The sequence below is a fragment of the Castor canadensis genome, chromosome 14 (assembly GCF_047511655.1).
Source record: "Castor canadensis chromosome 14, mCasCan1.hap1v2, whole genome shotgun sequence".
Classification (NCBI taxonomy): domain Eukaryota; kingdom Metazoa; phylum Chordata; class Mammalia; order Rodentia; family Castoridae; genus Castor; species Castor canadensis.
Genome location: NC_133399.1, coordinates 26,599,485 through 26,621,732, shown reverse-complemented (window position 1 = coordinate 26,621,732; position 22,248 = coordinate 26,599,485). Strand labels below are relative to the sequence as shown.

The 22,248-nt window shown below is 51.7% G+C and overlaps 1 protein-coding gene across 3 annotated transcripts in view; it reads right to left on the bottom strand.

Annotated features, from left to right (window-relative positions):
* Dnmt1 (DNA methyltransferase 1) overlaps window positions 1–22,248 on the bottom strand; it is a 43,470-nt gene that overhangs the window by 475 nt on the left and 20,747 nt on the right. For all 3 annotated transcript variants that reach the window (XM_074054096.1, XM_074054097.1, XM_074054098.1), the window contains exons 13-39: window positions 20,864–20,898; window positions 20,310–20,355; window positions 20,120–20,200; window positions 19,937–20,046; window positions 17,606–17,724; window positions 17,259–17,351; window positions 16,450–16,601; window positions 15,755–15,942; window positions 15,476–15,659; window positions 13,429–13,526; window positions 13,106–13,253; window positions 11,965–12,080; window positions 11,622–11,826; window positions 11,414–11,544; window positions 10,034–10,207; window positions 7,590–7,811; window positions 6,216–6,408; window positions 4,642–4,726; window positions 4,322–4,450; window positions 3,947–4,229; window positions 3,683–3,824; window positions 2,771–2,937; window positions 2,329–2,506; window positions 1,653–1,848; window positions 1,269–1,435; window positions 1,010–1,126; window positions 167–257 (exon numbers count right to left, since the gene is read on the bottom strand). In XM_074054096.1, coding sequence (XP_073910197.1) covers window positions 167–257; window positions 1,010–1,126; window positions 1,269–1,435; window positions 1,653–1,848; window positions 2,329–2,506; window positions 2,771–2,937; window positions 3,683–3,824; window positions 3,947–4,229; window positions 4,322–4,450; window positions 4,642–4,726; window positions 6,216–6,408; window positions 7,590–7,811; window positions 10,034–10,207; window positions 11,414–11,544; window positions 11,622–11,826; window positions 11,965–12,080; window positions 13,106–13,253; window positions 13,429–13,526; window positions 15,476–15,659; window positions 15,755–15,942; window positions 16,450–16,601; window positions 17,259–17,351; window positions 17,606–17,724; window positions 19,937–20,046; window positions 20,120–20,200; window positions 20,310–20,355; window positions 20,864–20,898 — 3,850 coding nt within the window. The remainder of the gene's footprint in view (window positions 1–166; window positions 258–1,009; window positions 1,127–1,268; window positions 1,436–1,652; window positions 1,849–2,328; window positions 2,507–2,770; window positions 2,938–3,682; window positions 3,825–3,946; window positions 4,230–4,321; window positions 4,451–4,641; window positions 4,727–6,215; window positions 6,409–7,589; window positions 7,812–10,033; window positions 10,208–11,413; window positions 11,545–11,621; window positions 11,827–11,964; window positions 12,081–13,105; window positions 13,254–13,428; window positions 13,527–15,475; window positions 15,660–15,754; window positions 15,943–16,449; window positions 16,602–17,258; window positions 17,352–17,605; window positions 17,725–19,936; window positions 20,047–20,119; window positions 20,201–20,309; window positions 20,356–20,863; window positions 20,899–22,248) is intronic.

Genomic DNA, 22,248 nt, shown 5'->3' with positions numbered 1-22,248 from the left:
TGAGAGCTCCCATAAGCAGCTGCTTACCTGAGGCAGGCCCGGCCTACCAGGCTCAGCCAACAGGAGCCTCACCTGGCTGCGCACCTGCATGGCAGCCTCCCCGGGTGGGGCTAGTGACTCACTCAAGCCCCAGAGCCCAGGGCACCTCCGCCCCCGCCTCACGTACCTGAGGCACTCTCTTGCGCTTTGGCCAACACACACAGTTTGATCTCCAAGCCGATGGCTTTGGCCAGGGGAGGTGGCACAGCATTACCCACCTGCGGAAGAAGAGGGGGACGTCTGACTGGCAAGGTGGGTGGGGGGGATCAGTGCTCTGGGGGATGGGGTCCTGGTCTTCTGCACTTGCAGGCCAAAGCCCTTCTGTCGTTCGTTAGCCACCCCTGCACCTGACACCCGTGTGTCATTAATGGAGAAGGGGCCTTCAAAGGGCTTTAGAAAACTCAAAGCTAGCTGGGTGCCAGTAGCTCACACCTGTAATCCTAGCTGCTCAAGAGGCAATCAGGAGGATCAAAGTTCGAAGCCGGCCTCGGGGAAATAATAGTTCCTGAGACCTTATCTTAAAAAAAAAAAACCCATCACAAGAAGAGGGCTGGTGAGTGGCTCAAGGTGTAGGCCCTGAGTTCAAGTTCAAGCCCTAGTACCTCAAAGCTAAAGGAAGGGGGGCCACAGAGCCATGTTTCTCTCCCAGCTAAGAGGCCTGGCTCTAGACAATAAGATGGGGGTGGAGCCAGGCCCTGATGGATTTTAAGCCGTACATGTCATTATTCCAACAGTAGTACATTTAGTTAAGGGACAGCCAACCCGACAGTCCATCGTGACACCCTGCTCTCAGTGTCTCAGGACCTTCCTCTGGGCTCAGTGACTGCCTGCTAAGTGACACCCTGACTCACCAGCTTGACCCCACTGTTCCCTTACAGTGTCGTCAGAGGTGACTGAACGCGGTGCCACTCAGGGGGTCCCAGGCAGCACCTCGCTCCCAGCCAGCCCCCGTGCTGCACTGAGCACTGACCTGTCGGTGGCGGTCCAGGATGTTGCCGAACAGCCGGTAGGTGTCGGGGAAGCCCTGGGAGCGTGCACACTCACGCACACTCACCACGCGGTGCTGCTCAGGATGGAGCACGCGGCCCTACAGCAAGAGATGCAATGGAGGCTGAGGGAGCAGCCGAGCAAGAGAGCCAGGGCTGCTCGCCCTCTGTGCGGGGAAGGGAAGAGAAAGGAGGCTGTGAGCAGGGATTCACGTGTGGCCTTGGCCGCCTGCCCAGACCCACCTGCTTGCCCATGGGCTCGGGGTTGGTGACGGTGGTGCTGAAGAAGCCATCCCACTCTAGGCGCCCATACAGGCCAGCCCAGTGGTTGTGCCTGTTCCCAGTGTGTGGCAGGCACCAGGGGATGAGGGTGTTGAACTGCCTGGCTGAGGGGTCGCAGGCTCTGCCAGCTGCAAGAGAGGGTGGTGCTGAGGCTGCAACAGCCTCTACCTTGTGTCACCTCATCCAGGGACAGCAGCCGGAGGTCCCATTGCATTGGTACAACTGTTGGGGATACCTGATATGACCCAGAGCCTAAGGCTGACCTGCAAATGTGCCAGTTGTAGGAAAACCCAAGAAGCCACCCTCCGCCCCCAGCCAGTGGGGGAAGCAGGAGCTGGGGCCCACCTTCCACGCAGGAACAGACCCCACGCAGGGCGCCAGAGCTGCTGCGGCCGTTCTTCCTGTCGTGGTAGGTGTAGCGCAGCTTCTTGGCCAGTGTGCCATCTGACAGCGACACCTCGATGTTGGGCAGGTCGCGCCAGTCTGAGCCCGGGGCAAGGGGGATGTGTCGCATGCGGGCAGCCACCAAGGGGCTCATGTCCTAGAAGAATGAACAGGCTGTCACCTGGACCAAGGTGCACCTGAACTCTGCAGTATGCTGGGCATGCTGTGGTGACTGGGAACCCCAGGGACTCAGATCCCATGGGGAGGACACAATACAAAACCACTGAGGGCCACAGAGCAGCATGAGGGATGACCATGGGTGACATTAGAACTGCAGGATGTGGAGGGCTGGGATTGGTGTATTTGGGAGAAGACACAGGGGAGAAAAAGGGAGAGATGAAGTCTGTGGGGCAGGTAGCACCCAGATACCCCAGGTCAACACAGGACGGTGGCAGCACTAGAAGACGTTCTGGGACTGCACAGGCTTGCAGGAGGCTGGGAGAAGCCAGGATTGGGACAGGTGTGGGGGATGGTGGAGAAGAAGGGAAGGGAGTCGTGAGGCTGGAGGCTCTAGGTCACAGCGGCTTGGATGAAGGTTCAAGGAGAAGGAGCAGGAGCTAGGCACTGCAGGCCGCACCTTGCAGATGTGGTCCCTGAGGATGGGCTGGTAGTGCGAGCCCCGGAGCTGCCGCTGGAACCAGGACTGCGGCTCCCCATTGTACGAGATCTCAGAAGCCGAGGCCCCGTTCCGGATCTCAGGGAGGTCAGACATGGTGTCCCGCACAGTGATGGTCCGGTATGGGCCTGAGCTCAACCTGCAGCACAGCAGAGGGGGCAGCAGTTGGCACCTTGGGGGGACATGCACTCTGTCGCCCCCTGCTGGCCGTGCCCTGCTATCTGCACCTCTGCTCGGGCCCCCAGGACAGAGATCCTGGGACTGGACCCCCAGCACCGCTCACTGCTCACCACCATGTAGCCATCAGCGCCTAAGGCACACTGAGGTAATTTTTTTTTTGGTGGAACTGAGGTTTGAACTCAGGACTCTGTGCCCGTGAAGAAGGCACTCTACTGGCTCCTACCTGGTAATGTTGCTGACGAACTTCTTGTCGTCCACCACAACGCTGAGCTGGCAGGCACGGGGTGCAAACACATGCAGGGGCTCTGGGAAGAGGGGGAGCTTCTCCCCGGGCGCTGCAGCCAGGATGATGGCCCGCCTCCGCGTCTGGGCCACTCCGTACTGCCCGGCCTGCATGGAGAGCCGGACATGCCTGCAGTCAGGGGCGTTCCAAGCACCTGGACTGGGGCTGGTCCGGTACCTCAGCTCACACACCTAGGGAGTTCCCAAACCACCTGGGGGCTGACCCGAGTGAAGGGCCTCCCCAAGCAGCGGCCACTGAGAGGACAGGATGGAGCAGTCACTCCAGCTGGCTCTTTGGGAGCACAGTGGAAGGACCCCAAAAACAGCCGGGAGCTTTGCCATCCCTGACGGCCATGGCTGTGGAGACAGACTATAGCTGCCAGCCAGGCTTAACTGCAAGCCTGAAGCTGCCACTAGTCCAGTGCTTGCCTGAACAGAAGTATGAGTAGCAAGCTCTTTGCAAAGAAGACCTTGTCCCCTCTGGCCACCCCATCCCTGCAGATGCAGTCACTGAGAGCCACCTGGCGTGTGGGCTCTGCTTGCGTGTGCCTATGTCCAACTGGGGAAGAGCATTGCCATCTTCCGGCAGCTCACCATGTCCAACCTTGCTCTGGCTGCCCTTGGAGGTGTCCTTGCTGCCCCCACCCTTCCCCACAGCAGGAAAGGAACAAGAGAACAGAGGCCTAAGACCCTGGGCCCAAGCCTCCCAGGCGCTGGGGACACTGAGAGGTAGGCTCGCTCTGGGATTCTTCCATCTGAGTTCCCAGAGCACCATGCTGGGCAATGAAGGTCTGAGTGTCTGCCTCCCGACCCCCGTCACTACTGCGGTGGCCAGCTGGTCCTCGGCGCCCACCTGCAGCACGCCAAAAGTGCACTGGTACCCCATGCGGACCAGGCAGCGCAGCGTGAGCTTCAGCACCATGGAGCGCTTGAAGGACACGAAGTTCCGCACGTTCTCCAGGAGGAAGTAGCGGGGCCGGTAGTAGTCACAGTAGCTGTGGGGCAGGAAACACTAAGGGAGTCACCCCAGCAGGGTGCGGGGAAGCAAGACCCGACCCACTGCAGGCCACTGCCCGGGGTCACAGGAGCCATACACAGGGGCTTCTGCCCTGGTTACCTGAGAAAGGAGACCACCAGGGAGTTCTTGAACTTGGAGTAGGTCCGGGAGTTGAAGCGGTTCATGCCGCTGAAGCCTTGGCAGGGAGGCCCACCACACAGCATCTCCACGTCGCCCTTCTGCGGCAGCCTCTGGCCCAGGGAGTTGGTCACCTCCCCGGCCATGACCAGCTTGAGTAGGACGTTGCAGTCCTCCGTGAACACAGTGGAGCTGGGGTTGTTCAGCCGGAACGCCTGGGCAGCAGGCTCCCACATCTCGATGGCCCACAGCGTCTCAGAGATGCCTGGTGGGCACAAGGACACAGAGTGCTCTGAAGCCTCCCAGCCAGAGGTGGGGGTCAGAAGGGTGACCGGGCTCACAAGGGCCAGCACTTACCAGCTTGGTGGAATCCTTCTGACAGTCCCCCGCAGCCAGAGAACACATCCAGGGTCCGCAGCTTGGGCAGTTTTATCACCGTCTTGGGCTCGCTCGGCTCGGAGACTGGAGATTTTGTCTTCCCTTTCCCTGGAGGGGACATGCCGCAAATTAACCCAGGAGTCAGTCCTACAGACTCTCATAGGATGCCTTATTCAAGACAGCCTTGTTTTACAGAAGCAGCGCATGATGAGAGCGGCTCAGTGGCAGAGCAGGGGTTTAGCAGGCACGAGGCCCTGGGGTCCAGCCAGGAAGGAAAAGGAATCTGGAAGACAACATACCTTTCCCCTTTCCTTTCCCTTTATTCCCCGGGCTGCGGGCGTGGTTCGGAGGATCTTCAAAGCTTTTGCTCTTTGCATTATAGGCCTGGAAAGGAGTGAGCGACTATAGCCTCAGAGGGAAATATGGAACCCTCTTCAACAGACTACTAAATTAATTTGGTATTCAGTACCTTAACTTCTCTCTAGTCATGCCTTTGTTTCTTCCTTCCTTTTGTTTTTTGAGACATTGTCTCACAATGGGAACTCACAATCCTCCTGCCTTCTCCTCCCAAGTGCTGGGATTATCTGCCTGTGCCACTGTGCTCAGCTCCTTAACTGTTCTAATACCATAAATTATTTTATCTGCTCACTGATATTACTGCAACTATAAGCACTTAAGATGCCAGGCGCCAGTGGCTCCTAGCTGCTCAGGAGGCAGAGATCAGGAGGATCACAGTTCAAAGCCAGCCCAGGCAAATAGCTTGTGAGACCCTATCTTAAAAAAACCCATCACAACAAAACAGCTGGTGGAGTGGTTCAAGGTGTAGGCCCTGAGTTCAAACCCCAATTCCACAAGAAAGCAAAAAAGAAGTGAGACTATCTCAAAGATCGACTGCTCATTTTAAAATCAGGAAAAAGAGCCAGGTAAGAGTGCCTCACACTTGAATCCGAGCTACTTAGAAAGCAAAGATCAGGAGAATTTAGGGATCAAAGGCCCCATCTCAACCAATAAGGTAGGCATGGTGCAGGCCTGTCATTCCATGTCCATGGGGAGCATAGATACGAGGACTGGAGGGTCATGGTCTTGGCATAAATGTGAGACCCTGGTTAAAAAAAAAAAAAAAACTAAAAGCAAGATAGGTACTGGTGGCTCACGCCTATAATTCTAGCTATTCAGAAGGCAGAAATCAAGAGGATCACAGTTCGAAGCCAGCTTGGGCAAACAGTTCATAAGACCCTATGTGGGAAATACTCAACACAAAACCGGGCTGGTGGAATGGCTCAAGCAGTAAAGCACCTGCCTAGCAAGCATGTGGCCCTGAGTTGTTCAATCTTAGTTCTGTCCCAAAAAAGAACCCAACACAATCAGTACTTTAACAGGCTCCTGGGCCCTATCCATGACCAGAGCCACCTGCATGATCATCTGCCTGGACGTGGGCACCTGGCTGAGGAGTCAAAGGGGCAGGGCCTTGTCCTAGGGAAGCGGTACCTTTCCCTGTACATGAGAAGATACTGGTTGGTGAGCAGAGGCCACTCAGTCCTCAGGTAAGTTTTAGTTGTGTCAAGACACTGAAATGTTGCAGCTTCTATTTCCCCTCTCTTTGGGGAAAGGGTGTATTTTTGATCTTACAACCCATGCTGGTCTTGAACTTACAATCCTCCTGCCTTAGCCTCCTGAGCATTGGGAGGTGAGTGCCACCACACTCAGTTCTAACGTTACATCTTCTTGTGTTTCTTTAAGCACACAGATTGGATGTGCAGTTGCTAACGATGCTTTCTTTGAAAGCCACAAGCCTGCTGCTAGACTCCTTCCTTATACACCACCTGTCATCCTACCATACCATCAAGGCCCCTCCAGGGAGCCCGGGCCCCACCTCGAGGAAGTAGAAGCGGTCGGGGCCACCCTCCGAGTAGTCCTGGAGGCCCCCAGGCAGGTCCTCCCCATACTCTATGGTGCAGCGGCCCTGCACGGCCTTGAAGTCCACCACAGCCTCCTCATCGCTCCAGTAGACCAAGTTGATGTCTGCGTGGTAGCTTGCGGGTGTGGACTTGTGGGTGTTCTCTGGCCTGCGGGCAGAAGGCACTGCATGAGGGATTCTCTCACCAAGGGGGCCGGTGAAGTAGAGGGCCTAGTGTTGCTTTTCTGAAAAGCCTGGGACAAGAAATGTTTGAGTTTGGAGGGACTTAGGATATTTGCATATACTAAGTAATCTTAGGAGACTAGAGGAGTAGCTCATGTGGTAGAGCGCCTGCCTAGCAAGCAGAAGGCTCTGATTCAATCCTAGGACTACCAAAAAAAAGTATCTTGGGGATGGAACCCACATTTAACCCTAACATTCACTTACATCTTATGGTACACCCTACTCACACAGCCTGGAAGGAGTTTTACAGTTTTATTCTGTATTTTTGGTGCAAGTGCTCTGACACCAACCCAACCCATGAGGTCAGTGTAGATTTTCCCCTTGGACTGCTCCCCCTCAGGCTCTGGAGTGTTTTCGACTAGACAGGCTGGACCAATAAATGTCTCCACAGGCCTGAGTGGAGATCACAGCTCCCAGTGCATCAGGCTTCCTGGTCCCACAGCCTCCTAGTCTGCACTTGCAATGGCTACTGCCCTTCATCCCCACCACTCCTCATGAGCCACAGCACCACCTCCTGGTGAGAAGCATTTCTACAACTTCTGGCTTATACACCAGAAGGCTTCTTTCTCTTATAGTTGCAACTGGTTATTGCAGGGACCTGGGAAAACCTATTCACTTAGCTAACAGGCAAAGCAAGTTGTCACTGATCCACATGGGCCTGTCACATCAGCTCTTCTCACTAACACTTCAGAAAGGTAAGACTGAGCTGAGCCAAGCACCTGAGAAAAGTGGAAACACCAGAACCAGCAACGTGGTACAGAGCCCAAGGGGGAGGAGATAGGGGAACCCACACAGCCAGTGGATAGTAAGGCTCAGACAAAGCCCAAGACACTCCACCCCTGCTTTGATCACTCGGAAATCTGCTTCAAATACGTTTTTAGAGAAAGGTTCTGTAGCCCTCAACTCCTTTACATTAGGCAGGGCTGGAGATGGAACCAGGACCTCATACACTCTAGGCAAGTGCTCTACTCAGAGCTGCACCCCCAGCTCTGGGCTCAGCAGCTTTAAAAGGGTTTAAAAACTGGGGCTTTGAACACAGCAAAGATAACTAGCAACACTGGAGAAACGGCCATCTCCAGCTCCCTCTCTCCGTACAGGCCCACCGACCTGTAGAACTTGTTGAGTCGGATCTTGATTTCTGCCTCATTGGGTTTGCCGCTGGTTTTCTTGGAGCAGAAGATCTCTCTGATGCGGCCGATCCGGTAGGGCTCCGGTGCATCCAGGTTGCTGCCTTTGATGTAGTCGGAGTATTTCCGGTAGTGTTCCGGGTACAGATCCTCATCCACGGGCTCCTTCCTCGGGCGTTTCCCGGGGTTGGACAGCTTGATGCTGCATAGAAGTGACCGTGAGGAGCAACCCCACACCTAGTCTAACATTTCACAAGCTAATGCAGCCCAGTGCCCTTGGGAAAGATGTGCATCAAAGTTAAGTCTCTGCAGGGTGCTGGTGGCACATGCCTGTAATCTCAGCTACTCAGGAGGCAGAAATCAGGAGAATCGAGGTTTGAAGCCAGCCCAGGGAAATAGTTCCTGAGACTCTATCTCGAAAATACCCAACACAAAAAAAGGGCTGGTGGAGTGACTCAAGGTGAAGGCCCCGAGTTTAAACCCTAGTACCACCGAAAAAAAAAAAAAAGTTAAGTTTCATTTATCATTAGGGCACTGCTCAAAACTCCCAGCTCCCCTTCTGTCCCTAGGCCACGTGGCACATGTAGCTCCCATCAAGTGCAGCAAAGCGACCTTGAGCTTCCCAGGGCAGGGCCAGCCTGCTTCTCTTTGATCTCAAAGTCCAGCTCAGTCAGCCCAGGTGTCCAAGCCCACTGCTGACCTGCGACAGGCAAGAACAAAAGTGCTGTGCTCTACATGACTGATTTGAGAGATGTCACCTATACTATCCTAAGAAGGCACTGATGGGGAAGGGAGACAGAGTCTGGGGCAACCTGAGCTTGGTTTGACTCCCAGGGGAAGTGACTGCCCACCTCGGCTGCCGCACCTACAACAGTTGATAGGCCACCCCTCTGAAGACTGCTGTCACTCTGATGGTCGCCGCCTCCCCATTACCACCTTGCCTGCCGGGCTCTCAGGTACCACCGAGTGGAAAAATAGGAAGTTCCACAGAGGATGCCCACCACTTGTTCCCAGGACAAGCAGTACCAGGGGGGATTGATGCACCCCACCAGAACCAAAGCGGAGGCTTCCACTCCCGTGTTCCAGAGCTCACAGTACCCAAGCTGACAATGGGGAACCAGGTCCCACGGGGACTCTGGGAAAATGGAACTCAAATCCAGAAATTGAACTAAGCTCAGAAGTTGTGCACTAGTTGTTAAGATGGACAAGGAACGGATGGAGAACATGAGTCACCCGTGGCTCTGATTTTCCTTAAAGCTCCTCAATCCTGTTAGGTGGAAGGGTCTTCTGATGCAATTCCTAGTGACCAGGAAGTAACTCACGTTCAGTAAGCCTTGACCTTAAGCCAGGCCCTGGGCGAGACACTTCCCAGCTTGCTTCCTCCTCAGAGCGTCCACAGTGAGATCTGATTGCTCTCCCCATCATAACCGAGTGTAGGAAGTGCCTGCCTGAGGCTTCATGGTGGGTTATACGCAGAGAAACAGATGTTAAAAGTCCCAAAGATATGGAAGGTACAGTAGCTCAAACTTGTAATCCCAGCTACTCAGGAGGATCAGGGTTCTAGGTCAGCCCAGGCAAAAAGTTAGCAGGGGGCTGGATGCCAGTGACTCATGCCTATAATCTTAGCTATTTGGGAGGCCAAGATCAAGATTCAAGGCCAGGCTAAGCAAATAGTTCTGGAGACCCCCATCTCCAAAACGACCAGAGCAAAATGGACTGGGGGTGTGGCTCAAGTTACTGACCACCTGCTTTGCAAGTGCTGAGTCCTGAGTTCAAACTCTAGTCCCATCTCAACCAATAAACTGGGCATGGTGGTGTGCGCCTGTCATCCCTGCTATGCGGGAGGCATAAATGAGGATCACTGCCCAGGCTGGCCTGAACAAGAGACCCTGTTTGAAAAGTAACTAAGGTAGTACCACTGCATGACCCAAGCAACAGAACACCTGCCTAGCAAGCACAAGGCCCCACGTTCAAACCCCAGCACTGCCAAGAAGAAATAAGTCTCTCCCAAATGTTCCATGTATTAAAGGCCTGGTCCAACACTGTTGGAGATGGTGGCACCTCTAGAAGGTAAGGACAAGTGGGAGGCACCTAGGTTACAGGAGGCTTACCCTTGAAGGGGGAACTGTGGGGCACCAGTCTCTTCCTCCTTTCTCTGGCTATGAGCCAAAGTGAGCTCTACGCCCCATGCACCCTGCCAACGCATCTGCACCACATTGGGGCCCATTCTTGGACTGTGAGACAGAGTAAGCATTTTCTCTTCTTCACTTGATTACCTCAAGTATTTTGTTACATTAATGGAAAGTTGAATGCAATGGCCAAGGCGATGGCTTGTGCGGCAGCTGAGAGGCGCAGATAGTGGCGGCATGACAAAGCCAAGCTTGACTGGTCTAGGCAACCTGGCCCTGGCAAAGGGGCACTCACTTGAATGTGAAGGCCTCAGGAGACAAGTACACGCCATCGCCCAGCCGATACACGATGCCATTCTTGGTGGCGGAGCTGTAGAACAGCTGGCCATCTACTTCATCCACCTGTTCCAGGACCCTGGGGATTTCTTTATACCTCATCTCGGCCATACGGGCACAGCTCACACAGAACCTGAGGAAGAGAGAGCAGGAAACAAGGCCCTAAGGTGGACAGTAGTGACTGTAGCAGCCGCCCCCACAGCGTTGATGCGTAGACTCTGGGGCCACTGGGAGAATGTATTTGCAGATGTCTGGAGGAAGTGGCTTTCTTGTCCTTTATGTCTACACTGTGAGGGTATGTATTTGTGATCACAGCCCAAATATGTAACACAAAGACAATAAGCCATCCCATTTTTGATGGAACAATCAACATGGAAACCCTGAGACATTCAAGAACAGAATCTGGAATATGGTTAAGAACATCCAAGCTGGGCGTGGTGGTGTGTAGTCCCAGCATGCATGAGGCAAAGGCAGGAAGACTGAGAGTCAAAAGCCAGCTTGGGCTACATGGAGACTGTCTCAAAAAACCAGAGCTTGGCTGGGTGCAATGGCTTATGCCTGTAATCCCAGCTACTCAGTAGACAGAGTTAGGATCACAGTCTGAAGTGAGCTTGGACAAAACAAAAGCCAGGCATGGCATTGCATACCTGTCATCTCAGCTATGCAGAAGGTGTAGGTGGGAGAATTGTATTCCAGGCTGGCTTAGGGAAAAAATATAAAACTATCTGAAAAAATAACTGAAGCAGAAAGGGCTGGAGGAGTGGCTGGCTTAAGTGGCTCAAGGCCCTAAGTTCAAAACCCTAGTACTGACTAAAAGGCTAGTGATGTAAGTCAGTGGTAGAGCACTTGCCTCACATACACAAGGCACTAGATTTGACCTGCAGTGCTGCAAACAAACTATGAGACTAAGAATGGCAGTGTACGCCTGAAGTACTGGCTAATTGGGAGACTGAGGCAGGAGGGTCCCTAGAACCCAAGAGTTCCAGGCCAGCCTGGGAAATACATCAAGACCTTGTCTCAGAAATAAAATAAGCCCTTAGGGCTGAGATGTGGGTAGCTCAGTGGTAGAGCCCTTGCCAAGCACGAGCAAGGCCCTGGGTTCCATCCCTAGCACCATGAAATGAGCAGACAGGAAGTCCTAAGACAGAAAGCCCCGTTCTGCTCTTGGAAATGAAGGTGTCTCGAAGGTATCCCCAGGTCATCTACACGCTTTAAGTGGTTCCATGATGTCCAGCTGGGCTTTGGTCCATAGAGCACAAAGAGGGAGCAAACCCCTAAGAGAGGCATGGGGTGACATATCAGGGTGGTGGGGAGGGACCAGCAAGCGAGCTCCACTCACTTGGATTCCGATGGCTGGATCTTTGGAGGGGACTCAAACCTCGCATAGTCGGGATCATACCACAGCTGGTAGAAGTAGGTCTTCCCATCGTCAACTTCCCCCAGCAGCATGGCCTCAGGGTCCATGCCTCCCTTTGGTAACAAGAACACAACATCAGCCACAAGCCCAACAGTGAGGCGGCAGCCCATGGAAGGCACGGGGCACTCACCTCCATAGACCAGTCTTTTGAGGGAGGTTTGTAGATGACCTTGACTTTGCCGTGGATGTATGAGAGCTGCATGTCCTCACACTCATCTACCAGAAACAGCTCCCGGGGGTCCGATGTGGCCCCAAGCACCGTGTCTGTTCCAGCACAGAACCAGTGGGCATGGAACATCTGCCCATTGTTGATGTCTTCCCATAGAGCCGTGACCCTGTCATTACAAGATGGGATGGGAGAAGGCTGATGTGGCCGGAGCTCTGACTGAGTCCATTTGGGGGAAGGCAGGTCTGTGTTTCTGTTTTATCCTGGCACAGTAGACACGTCGTGCTCGTACGTAAGGGATACATACCTTGCTAGATACAGCGGCTTGGAGGAGTCATCTGGGATGACAGAGACACAGTCCCCCATCTCCAGGGTCATCTCATCGATGCACACCTTCTCATAAAAGGTCCTCTTCTCATCGTGCTGAAGGTTAGAGTTCAAGTTCGGGTGAGGGCCACTATGCAGCCCTCCCTAACTTCATATGAAATCAGAACCTGGGGCTGGGGGTACAGCTCTGTTGTACAGTCTGTGCTGCACACACCAAGCCTGGGTTCCATCCCAGATCCCCCCAACAGAGTAAAAAGTAAAAACACAACTATGATTTCATTATGAGTTCATCAAGATGCTATGAGCCAGACCAGCCCGCTGGCTACAGAGAACACTTGCCTCCCTTGGCTGGTCACTGGCTCCAAGGGCACACACGTCCCATCTCAGCTCTGCACACCACCATCAGAACCAACTCTGGTTCCACAGTTTGGGGTTAGCAGCACAGGGCTGACCTCACTGTTTTTTGGGGTTTTTTTTTTGTGGAAGTGGGGTTTGAATTCAGGGCCTCATACTTGCTAGGCAGGTGCTCATATTACCACTTGAGCCACACAACCAGCCTTCTGTGGTCTTTGAGACTGTTGTCTGCTCCTCGCTTACTCCACTGTTCCATACAGCCTCCTCCTCCTCCTGATGGGGAAGCTGGGCTTATTTCAGTTGGTCCTGCCCCCAACCTCACCACCAAGGTCACAGAGCTCAGGTGTCAGTGCCGTAAAGCCTCAGGGCTCCCAGCACCCCCTCAACTGTTCCTACTATATGGCAGCACAAGCACCTGCTCCTATAGGTGCATAGCTATGCCGTCACCTAGCAGGTGGCAAAGCCCACCTGGGCTGAATGGACCCACTGTGTCTAGGTTAATGACAGCAGGGAGGTGAAACCCAGAGGACATCGTCATTTGTTTATTCTAGTTCTGAGACAGGGACTGAGCTGACCATTACGTATGGGGACACAGGACAAGTGGGAGATGACCTATTGCCCCCAGACATCTGTTCCCTGGCCAGAGGTCAAACGCTTGTTAGGAAAACAGAGGCTCAAGGGCGGGGAGCGGGGCAAGTGGGCAGGTGTCTGGGCTCCAGGGCTGAGAAGTGTGACAGCGAGCCAAGCGAGAACCTGGTGAGTATTACCTTGATGGATGGCCCCATCCAGGAGATGCGGTCTTTGTTCTGTTTCTTCTTCTTCCCTTGATGCATCTTCTTGGGCGACGGCATCTCAGGGATATTGTCATCAACTTCCTCGTCATCATCAGCCTCCTTCATGGCCATATTGGGACACCTGAAAAATTCACAGACAGGGCTGTTGTAGTCAGGTAGCAGGTACTGGCCCCGGGACAAGCCCAGGCAAAGGAATCTGGCCTGTTCTACACATCTGTAGAGTGGGACTGTGTGTGGCAAACCTGCATCAACTGGCCCTGTCCCTGGCTAGGGGAACAAGCAGTGGACCCACCTACCTCCTCTTTAGGCAGGCCTGTTTGCTCCGTCCACTGCCACCAAACTTAACCATGTCCTTACAGGCTTTGCATTTCCCACACTCGGGCTGTTGACAGACCTAGAACAGCATCACAAAGAGTAGTCAGTCACCATCACTCCTGGGGAGGTAGAATTTTCTAGGACATGCACATCCAACCTCGTTATGAGTACGATATCTTTCTTATCCTGCCACTCTGCAGACTGGCAGACAGGTGAAGAGGGAAGATGAGAAGCTACAGTCTTTGGCGGTTCAGTGGGTAAAACGCCTCGGAGGGTAGTTTTCTAGATAAAAGCCAAGTCCATAGGCCTGCACCCCAGCAACCACTTCTCTAAGCCTTATTTAAGGAAGCTGCCGTGGCATAATTTGAAATACTGAAGTTGCCTATCATTGAGGGATAAGCCACAGAGCAAAGTATTTGAAAAATGCTGCACCTCTACCAAGCAGGTCAGTTTTTTTCTTGACATTATTCCCTAAACAAAGAGGAGTGATAGCTACATGCACGCACGGTACTTCCATTGTCAGGTTTATAAGTCATCTAGAGACAATTTAAAATCTATGGAGGGTGTGTGTAGGCTCTATGCAAACACAGTCACATGAGGGACTGTGGTGTCTGAGGGGGTCTGGGAATGAATCCCGGGGATGTCAAAGGACGGACGACTATACAGGCCCACATCCCAGCAACTCACAAGAACCTTTGTCCAAGGGGATAAAGGAGAATGATGGAGGGGTGAATTCAACTATGATATACAGTAAGAACTTCTGGAAATCTCACAATGTACCCCTACTACAACAATAGGATAAAAATGTAAAAAAAAATAAATAAAACCTCTGTCCAAGAAGGTTGTGGTTAGTAATATCGGAAAGCACCTATCACTGAGGGAACAAGTTGAGACATCATGTAATAGAACACTACAGAACAGTTAAAATGATTAACCAAAGCTACCTGCATCAACGTAACAGATTTGCAAAAGATCTGTTACATTTTCAGAGACTTTAAAGGTTATAGTCATTGGATACATGTGTGCTAAAGGACAAGAACTCAGAACTGTAAATATTTGCCAATCCCTGTGAAGACTATTAAAGGTAAAACTGACGCCAGTGTGAGGCATGACCACAAGGTGGCTCTCAAGACTGCTACTGTAGTTTTGCAAGATAAAGTCAAATGAGAGATTCCAAAACCAAATACCAAGATAGGCCTGATTTCTGTCATCCAATTAGGTTAAGTCCTTGAAGGAAACTAACTACAGTTTCGGTAAGTATGCCTGGGAGATTAAAAACCAAAATTCACTGGTGCCCAAGTCCCTCAAACACAATGGTGGAGTATTTGCATAGAAACCACACACACGTTCCCACGGACTTTACATCATGTCTAGACGTCTTTCTGCACCTCAAACGATGTACATGCTGTGAGAAGACTGCACATGTCCAACAGAAGATTCCGCATTAACTGCCAGGCACTGGTGGCTCACTTCTGCAATTCTAGCTACTCAGGAGGCAGAGATCAGAAGGATCTCAGTTCAAAGGCAGCCCAGACAGATAGTTCATGAGACCCTATCTCAAAACACAAAAAAGGGCTGGTGGAGTGGCTCAAGGTGTAGGACCCGAGTTTAAGCCCCAGTAGCACACACAAAAATCTTCTAGTACTGAGGATTTGAACTCAGGGCCCTGTGCTTGCTAGGCAGGTGCTCTACCATTTGAGCTGCACCCCCAATTCCTGCAGGAAGTTTTGAGACAGGGCATTTCCTCCCCATTGGAGAAAGCCTTCTCCCTGTGGGCAGCCACTCTCAGCAGCCACACAGGGACTTCAGATACAGGGACATGAGGAAACGCGCCCCAGCTAGGGAGCTGGCTCTAGTCAGACAGTGCCATTAACAGCAAAGTGCCAGAACACACCTCCTCAACCCATTCGTCCTATGTGGCACCCGGGCTGCCACCACTCCTAACTCCTTCCCACTCCTGCTGTAGGGGCCACATCTGAGCAGGAAGTCACTCAGACACGGCTAGGAGCCAGGTCCAGGGGAGGTTACCTCACAGACGCCACAGCGCCGACGTTTAAAGGCATTCTCCTTGTCCTCCCTGTCATCTTTTTCAATCTGTTCTGCGAAGAACGTGTCAAAGATCTGGTAGACCAGCTTGGTGGTGGTGGCTTTTGTGGGGCCTTTATCCTTCTCTTTGGTGGAATGTCTGATGGTCTGACGCCTCTCAGCTCGCCTGGGAGAAGGGTCCAGCGTTTTAGGGAACTGGATACAGGCAACTCTGCCTACCCTTATCTCAGGTCTCCAGTTTCATTCCGGCTGCGTTCTTACCTCTGTCCCAGGGTAACCCCAGCCAACTTGATTAGGTCTCTCATGCAGGGGGACAGGAAAATGGGCTGCTCGTCACTGTCCTTGGCGTCATCATAACTCTCTACTTGTCCCACCACAAACTGGGCGTGGCGGAGGAGAGAGTCCTCTGTGAACCGGTTTAAGTTGATTGCAGATGGTGGAACGGTGGTCTTTGGGGAAATAAAAAAAAAAACAGGAGTTGGGACGTGTAGTGTTTGCCTAGGGTTCCATCCTAGCACCATGAAAAGATCTAATACTTTTTTTTTTGGCAGCACTAGGCTTTGAACTCAGGGGTTCACGCTTGCTAGACAGGTGCTCTTACCACTTGAGCCACTCTGCCAGCATATTTTTGTGATGGGTCTCACAAATTATTTGCCCGGGAATGGCTTCAAACCGTGATCCTCCTGATTTCTGCCTCCTGATTAGCTAGGATAATAGGTGTGAGCCATTGACACTGGTCTTTTTCTTTATAAAACCCAGGACCTTGTGACAGTCGGGCAAGTGCTCCACCACTGAGCCACACCCCGAGATGTGCTTCTCAAACATTTACGGAACACTGTCCCAACAGAACAGAAATAATTTCTCCTGACTCTGGACATACACCTTAGTTTTCTAGCAACATCTGGGTTATAGATGTGGGTCCGCAGTCCTGCTCACGAAGAACAAAAGCCTCTCACCTCGATCTTATTGATCAGGTCTTCATAAGTGGCGTCAGGATTGCCCTGCAGGAACTCTACGACAATCTTGCTGATATAGATTTTCTCCTGCATCAATCCAAATATCGGCGCATACTCTGGGCTGGGGTCCATCAGGATGTATTCAGCAAACGCTGGAGGGAACCACGACTTTTATTTTAAAACACAGAACATCATGACCAAATCAGTGTAATTAGCACTTCTATCTCCTTAAACATTTATTTCTTTATGCACATGACATTTTTATGTGCTTTGTTTGAGACAGTCTCACTATGTGCCCAGGTGGGATCCGTGTTCCTAGGTTCAACTGATCCTCCTGCCTTAGCCTCTTCAGTAACTGGGATGACAAGTGAGCGCCATCATGTCCAGCCAGGTGATGTTTTAAAAAGCAGGTACAACCTGATGGCTGCCATGCTGGCCTCAGGGCAGGGATGAGTCTATGGAGCTTTTAGAACAATCTAAAGATCATTCTTTACCCAAGTGACAAAGAACAGTCAGTTTGTCCTTAAGTAGCCAGTCCAGACCAGCTGGAGAATGGAGACTAGCCATGGGGGCTTTTTCTCTGGATTTTGGAATTCGGTCTGGGTTTGAGTTTTAAGAATATGACTCGCTCTTAAAACTGTAGGGTCAGTACCAGGGCCAGTCATAAAATATGAGAGGCCACCTTAACTGGACCATGGTCATGTGGCATTCTTCTACAAGCGTGCTGAGACTTCCTGCAGGAACCTGACAACCCCCAAGAAGGCCCCAGTTCGGGCCCCAGAGCAGCCTCTGCTGGCCCAGACACTTACAAGTGCTGAAGCCAATGAGTGCCTTTTCGCCTCCATCAAAGCCGGTGATCCACCACTCGTTGATGGGGCCAAGATTTTTGCCATTAACACCACCTACAAGTACAGAAAGAAAAAGTTTCCTAAGAGGCAAAGTCCCTAGTACCCAGTAGGACGACGTGGTCCTCGGAGGGCCCAGCTCAGCTGGCGTTTCTCATCAGCAGGCTGGGCGGTCCTCATTGGGGTGACTTTGCTAACAGGTGTTCAGGGCAGAGCCTCAGGCCCTCAGGTTGAGAGGCCGGCTACTGCTTTACAAGTGAGGTTTGTTTTAAAATATCTGTCCCAAAAAAACTGCTAGAACATTCCCATACCTTCAAGAGATGGGTTGTCCTCATAGATTGGTTTGGCTGAGCCAGAAAAGAAGAGCTCGACATTCTTCTCAATCAGGCCAGTGTCAATCGGGCACAGGTGACCTCGCTTACAGTACACACTAGACAGGTGACAGAGGATGTGCTTAACAGCAGGTTACACCACCACAGATAGCCACAGAGGGTTAGGATTGGGCACCAGGGGATGCAACTAAATCCAAGTCCTAGACTCTTATTTTTTAGTTACCCGAAAAGTAGATCAGTACTGTGTTCTAATCATCCAAACAATAAGCTTGATTGCATGTCACGAGGACGGGGATCTACAAAGAGGACCACCATGAAGGCAGGGGCACTTATGCTGGGAGCACCACCTTCCATCACCCAAAACAACCCTGTACCCACTCAGCAGTCACTACTGATTCCCCCGGCCCTGGCTGCTGTCACCTGCACTGTTTCTATCGATTCACCCCTTTGGGATACTTCCTGGGGTGTGTTAGGTGACTTGCACTTCAGTAAGAAAATAAAGCAGGTGGTGGATAGGAAGACCCATCAGAGACATAGGGAGAGGGACGCTTTCAGCCTCCCATTGCAGATTTAATGTCAAATGGACGTAGGGCACCCATGGTCCCCACAGCCACCCAGAGCCAAACGTTTTTGGCGTTTGGTAGCATGTCTCTCCCAAAGGAGTAATCAGAGAACCTAGGTACAAAAAAATCAAGCCAGGCACCAGTGGCTCATACCTGTAATCCTAGCTACTTAGGAGGCAGAGAGGAGGAGGATCAAGGTTCAAAGCCAGCCCTGGGCAAATAGTTCATGAGACCCAATCTTGAAACCCAACACGGTAAAAGATCCGAAGAGTGGCTCAAGTGGTAGAGCGCCTGCTTGGCAAGTGTAAGGCCCTGAATTTAAATCCCAGTACTATTAAAAAAAAAAAAAAGAAAAGAAAAAAAAAAAAGCACAAAACAAACTTTTTTTTGAGATACGGTCTCACTACATAGCCCAGACTGGCCTCACACTTGGAATCCTTCTGCCACTGCCTCCTGAGTTGCTGGCGTTACAGGATTTCACCATCATGCTCAGACAAACTTTTTTGTGGAATTGGGGTTTGAATTCAGGCCAAGCTTCCAAAGTGGGCACTCCACTACTTGAGCGACATTCTAGACAGGGGGTTTTGCAAATCAATTGCCCAGGTTGGCCACAAACTGAGATTCCCCTGATCTCAACCTCCCAAGTAGCTAGGATTAGAGATGTGAGGCACCAGTGCCTGGATAGGTAAACATTGCAAATGAAAAACATGACACCCAAAGTAGAGTCGCCTCTCATGCCCAGCGTGGCAGACAGAGATATGACAGCCCTACCCTGAGGGCTTAAGGTCCAGTGGGAAAGAGGGACACAGACGGTGAATGTCGTGGACCTGCAGGGGGGAGATCAGTCCCCTGCCCCACAGACTCACTGTTTCTGCAGAAGTGACAGAGAGAAACCCTGAGTTCCAGGCAAGGGCCAAGCTGACAGGGCTGACCCTCTGATAGCTAGTTTAGGCCAGCCATAGTCAGGCCAAATGCAGAGTGTTAACTAAGCCAGGTGCCCTGGTCCAGGGCAGCACATCCTCAGCACCTTTGCCCAGGAGCAAGGAAGCCCTGGCCCCTGCTGTCTCCCAAGGACACCGCAGGGGCCATGGCTGACCAGAACATCTGTCCTGCACAGTGGGCTTCACTTCAGCCCATCACATCTGTTGCCTGATCCTGGGACCTCAGACAGATAGCATCCTGACATGGATCAGAGTCCCGGTGTGGGGGAGAGCATTGCCACAGTGACACACAGGGACCCTGTCCCTAGTGCCATGACCTCCAGCCTGGGGTGGGTGTGGCATCAGGAAAGGGAGGGTCCTAAGGGTGCTGTCCATCTGAGGCTTCTAGCAGGTGCTCTTGAGGGGCCCCTTACCGTACACATAGCCTGGAAGGCCCTATGTGACCCAGCCCTACCCTGAAATCTGAAACACTGGTCTCAAGAGTTTCAAATAAAGGATCTTCAACTTGTACAACCTGAAAAGTGTCACTTGCTTGTTTTCTCCATCTGTAAGGACAGGGACCTGACGTGCTAAATCCACAGAGCCTAGATCAGCCCAAACACAGAGCTAACCCTCACTTGACCTCCGGGATGAGTACAGACTGTTACATCATCAATGACAAGAACGCGTGCAGTGCAGCCGAGGCCTACCATGCCTCCACCAGCCTCGTGGCTCTTCCCTGTGAAGAGGTAGCAGCTTAAGACATGGGCAGGTGCTAACGACTCGGCGGGAAACTCACAGCTCTGATGTTTCTGTCATGACATTACCTGAAGCACGTCAGCTTGTGCTGGGGGAAGGCCTCATAACTCTCAAAGCCAGACTCATTGGCGTCAAAGATGGACAGCTTCTCATTGGTCAGCATCTGAGGCTCCTCCAGCTGAGGGACACAGGACAGTTACGAGGAGGCACACGAGGCAGGAGGTGAAAGGTGAAAACAGAGCAGAACTTACTGCATCAGGAGGGTGCTGCTCGTACTTAAGGTCGACGTCGTCCAGGTACTGGCCACACTGGACACACCTGGGCGGCTGGGCCTGTGGGAACAGGAACAGAAACTACCTCAGAGGCAGCTTGGGAAACCCCAGCAGGCAGTGCTGCACAGCACCAGGTTCCCCAATGGCTGGATCCCCCATGTACATTTACCTTGGCGTTTACCACGGTTTTGGTCCGAGCCACTTTTTTCTCAGTTCTGGGAATAAAACATGAGACACTTTGTTCTTTTATCAATTCAGAATGTAGCCAAGTCAACCCTACCAGACCAATGCCCACTGTGCACTACATATGTGGGCCCTGGTGGCCACAGTGACAGGTGCCAAGTCCTAAGTGGCTCTTTACGACACAGAAGAATCTGCCTAATCTGGGAAAACCAGACCACCCTGGACCCATGGCCAAAGCAAAGCTAAGATTGCTCTGGTAATTCACTACAAACCACTTCGTTTTTCTTTTTTGGCAGGTCTGAACTCAGGGCCTCACGTTTGCTAGGCAGATTCTTTTCTCACTTGAGCCACTCCACCAGTCCTTTTGTGATGGGTTTTTTTGATAGGGTCTCTCGAACTATTTGCTTGGGCTGACTTTGAACCTCGATCCTTCTGATCTGTCTCCTAAGTAGCTTGGATTACAGACGTGAACCACTGGTGTTCAGCCTAATTTTTCTTTCTAGAACAGTCACCTAACATTATAAACAAAAAAATTCTTACGGTTCTTTGGGTGTAGTTTTGCGCCTCTTCTCCTCCTAGGGGAAAGAAAAGAGAAAGTATTTTACACCTGGACAGTGCTTCTAAGCTCAGAACTTCACATATGTGATTTCAAAAAACAGGGAGGGGTTAGTCAGAGGACCAGGAGGTGAGACCCGAATAATCCCAGTAAGTAAAATCGTACAGTATTACAACCAAAAAAAATTAAAAACAAAAGTTAAAAAAAAAAAAAGAGAAATAACTGAAACTGAATGGGCATGTGGTGTACAACTGTAATCCCAGCCTATGATGGAAAGTTTAAGGCCAGCCTGAGCTACACAGTGAATTCAAGAGCAGCCTGGGCTATGGCTGAGATCCTATCTCAAAAAAAAAAAAAAAAAAAAAAAACTTATGACCAAAGACCTCCTTAAGAGTTCAGAGCAGCCAAATTGAAACAAGCAGATCAATGTGGCTTTCCTGTACAAATGGAATGTTCGGAAAGCAAACAGCTGATGAAGGGGATCACAGACTAAACTGGGTCTCTCCAGAGTCTTACGTTAAGACCCTAACCCCCGATGTGACTGCATCTGGAGCCAGAGCTCTTAAGGAAGTCACTGAGGTCCCACAAGGTCAGAAGGGTGCAGCCCTGATCCACCAGGCTTCTAAGAAGGGGACTACAAACCAGGGCCCACTCTCTCCAGATACAAGTGGGGAAAAGCCACATGAGCACACAGTGAGGTGGCAACAGCTGTCTGAGCCAGATCAGCCCCACTGGAAACTAACCAGGTGGCCATCCTGAACATGGACTTCTACCACCAGTAACTAAGGGAAATAAATGCCAGTTATGTCAGCTGCCAGGTTATGTCAGTCTGAACAGATGACTACCCAGGAACATCAAGTTACTTCAGGTAAAAGGAAAGAAGATCGTTGCCACTTTATAACTCTTAGAGAGATCATGGATTTTGCAGCAACAGTTAAAAACAAGAGGTGAAGCCAGGCCCTGGTGGCGCACGCCTGTAATCCTAGCTACTCAGGAGGATCGTGGTTCGAAGCCAGCCAGGTCAAATAGTTCACAAGACACTATCTCAAAAAATCCCATCACATAAAATGGCTGATTTTAAGTGGTTTAAGGTGTAGGCCCGGAGTTCAAAATCCAAATACCATAAAAAAGAATTCTAGTACCGCAAACACATACACACACACACACACACACACACACACACACACACACAAACGGTGAGGTGGGTGTGGTGGTGGGGCACGCTTGTCATCCCAGCTACACAGGAACAGGAAATGTAAGGATGGAGGTTCAGGCCAGCTGGGCAACAGGGTAGTGAGATCCCATCTCAAAAACAAAATACAGGGCTGGCGGAGTGGTTCAAGCAGTAAGAGCGCCTGCCAAGCAAGGG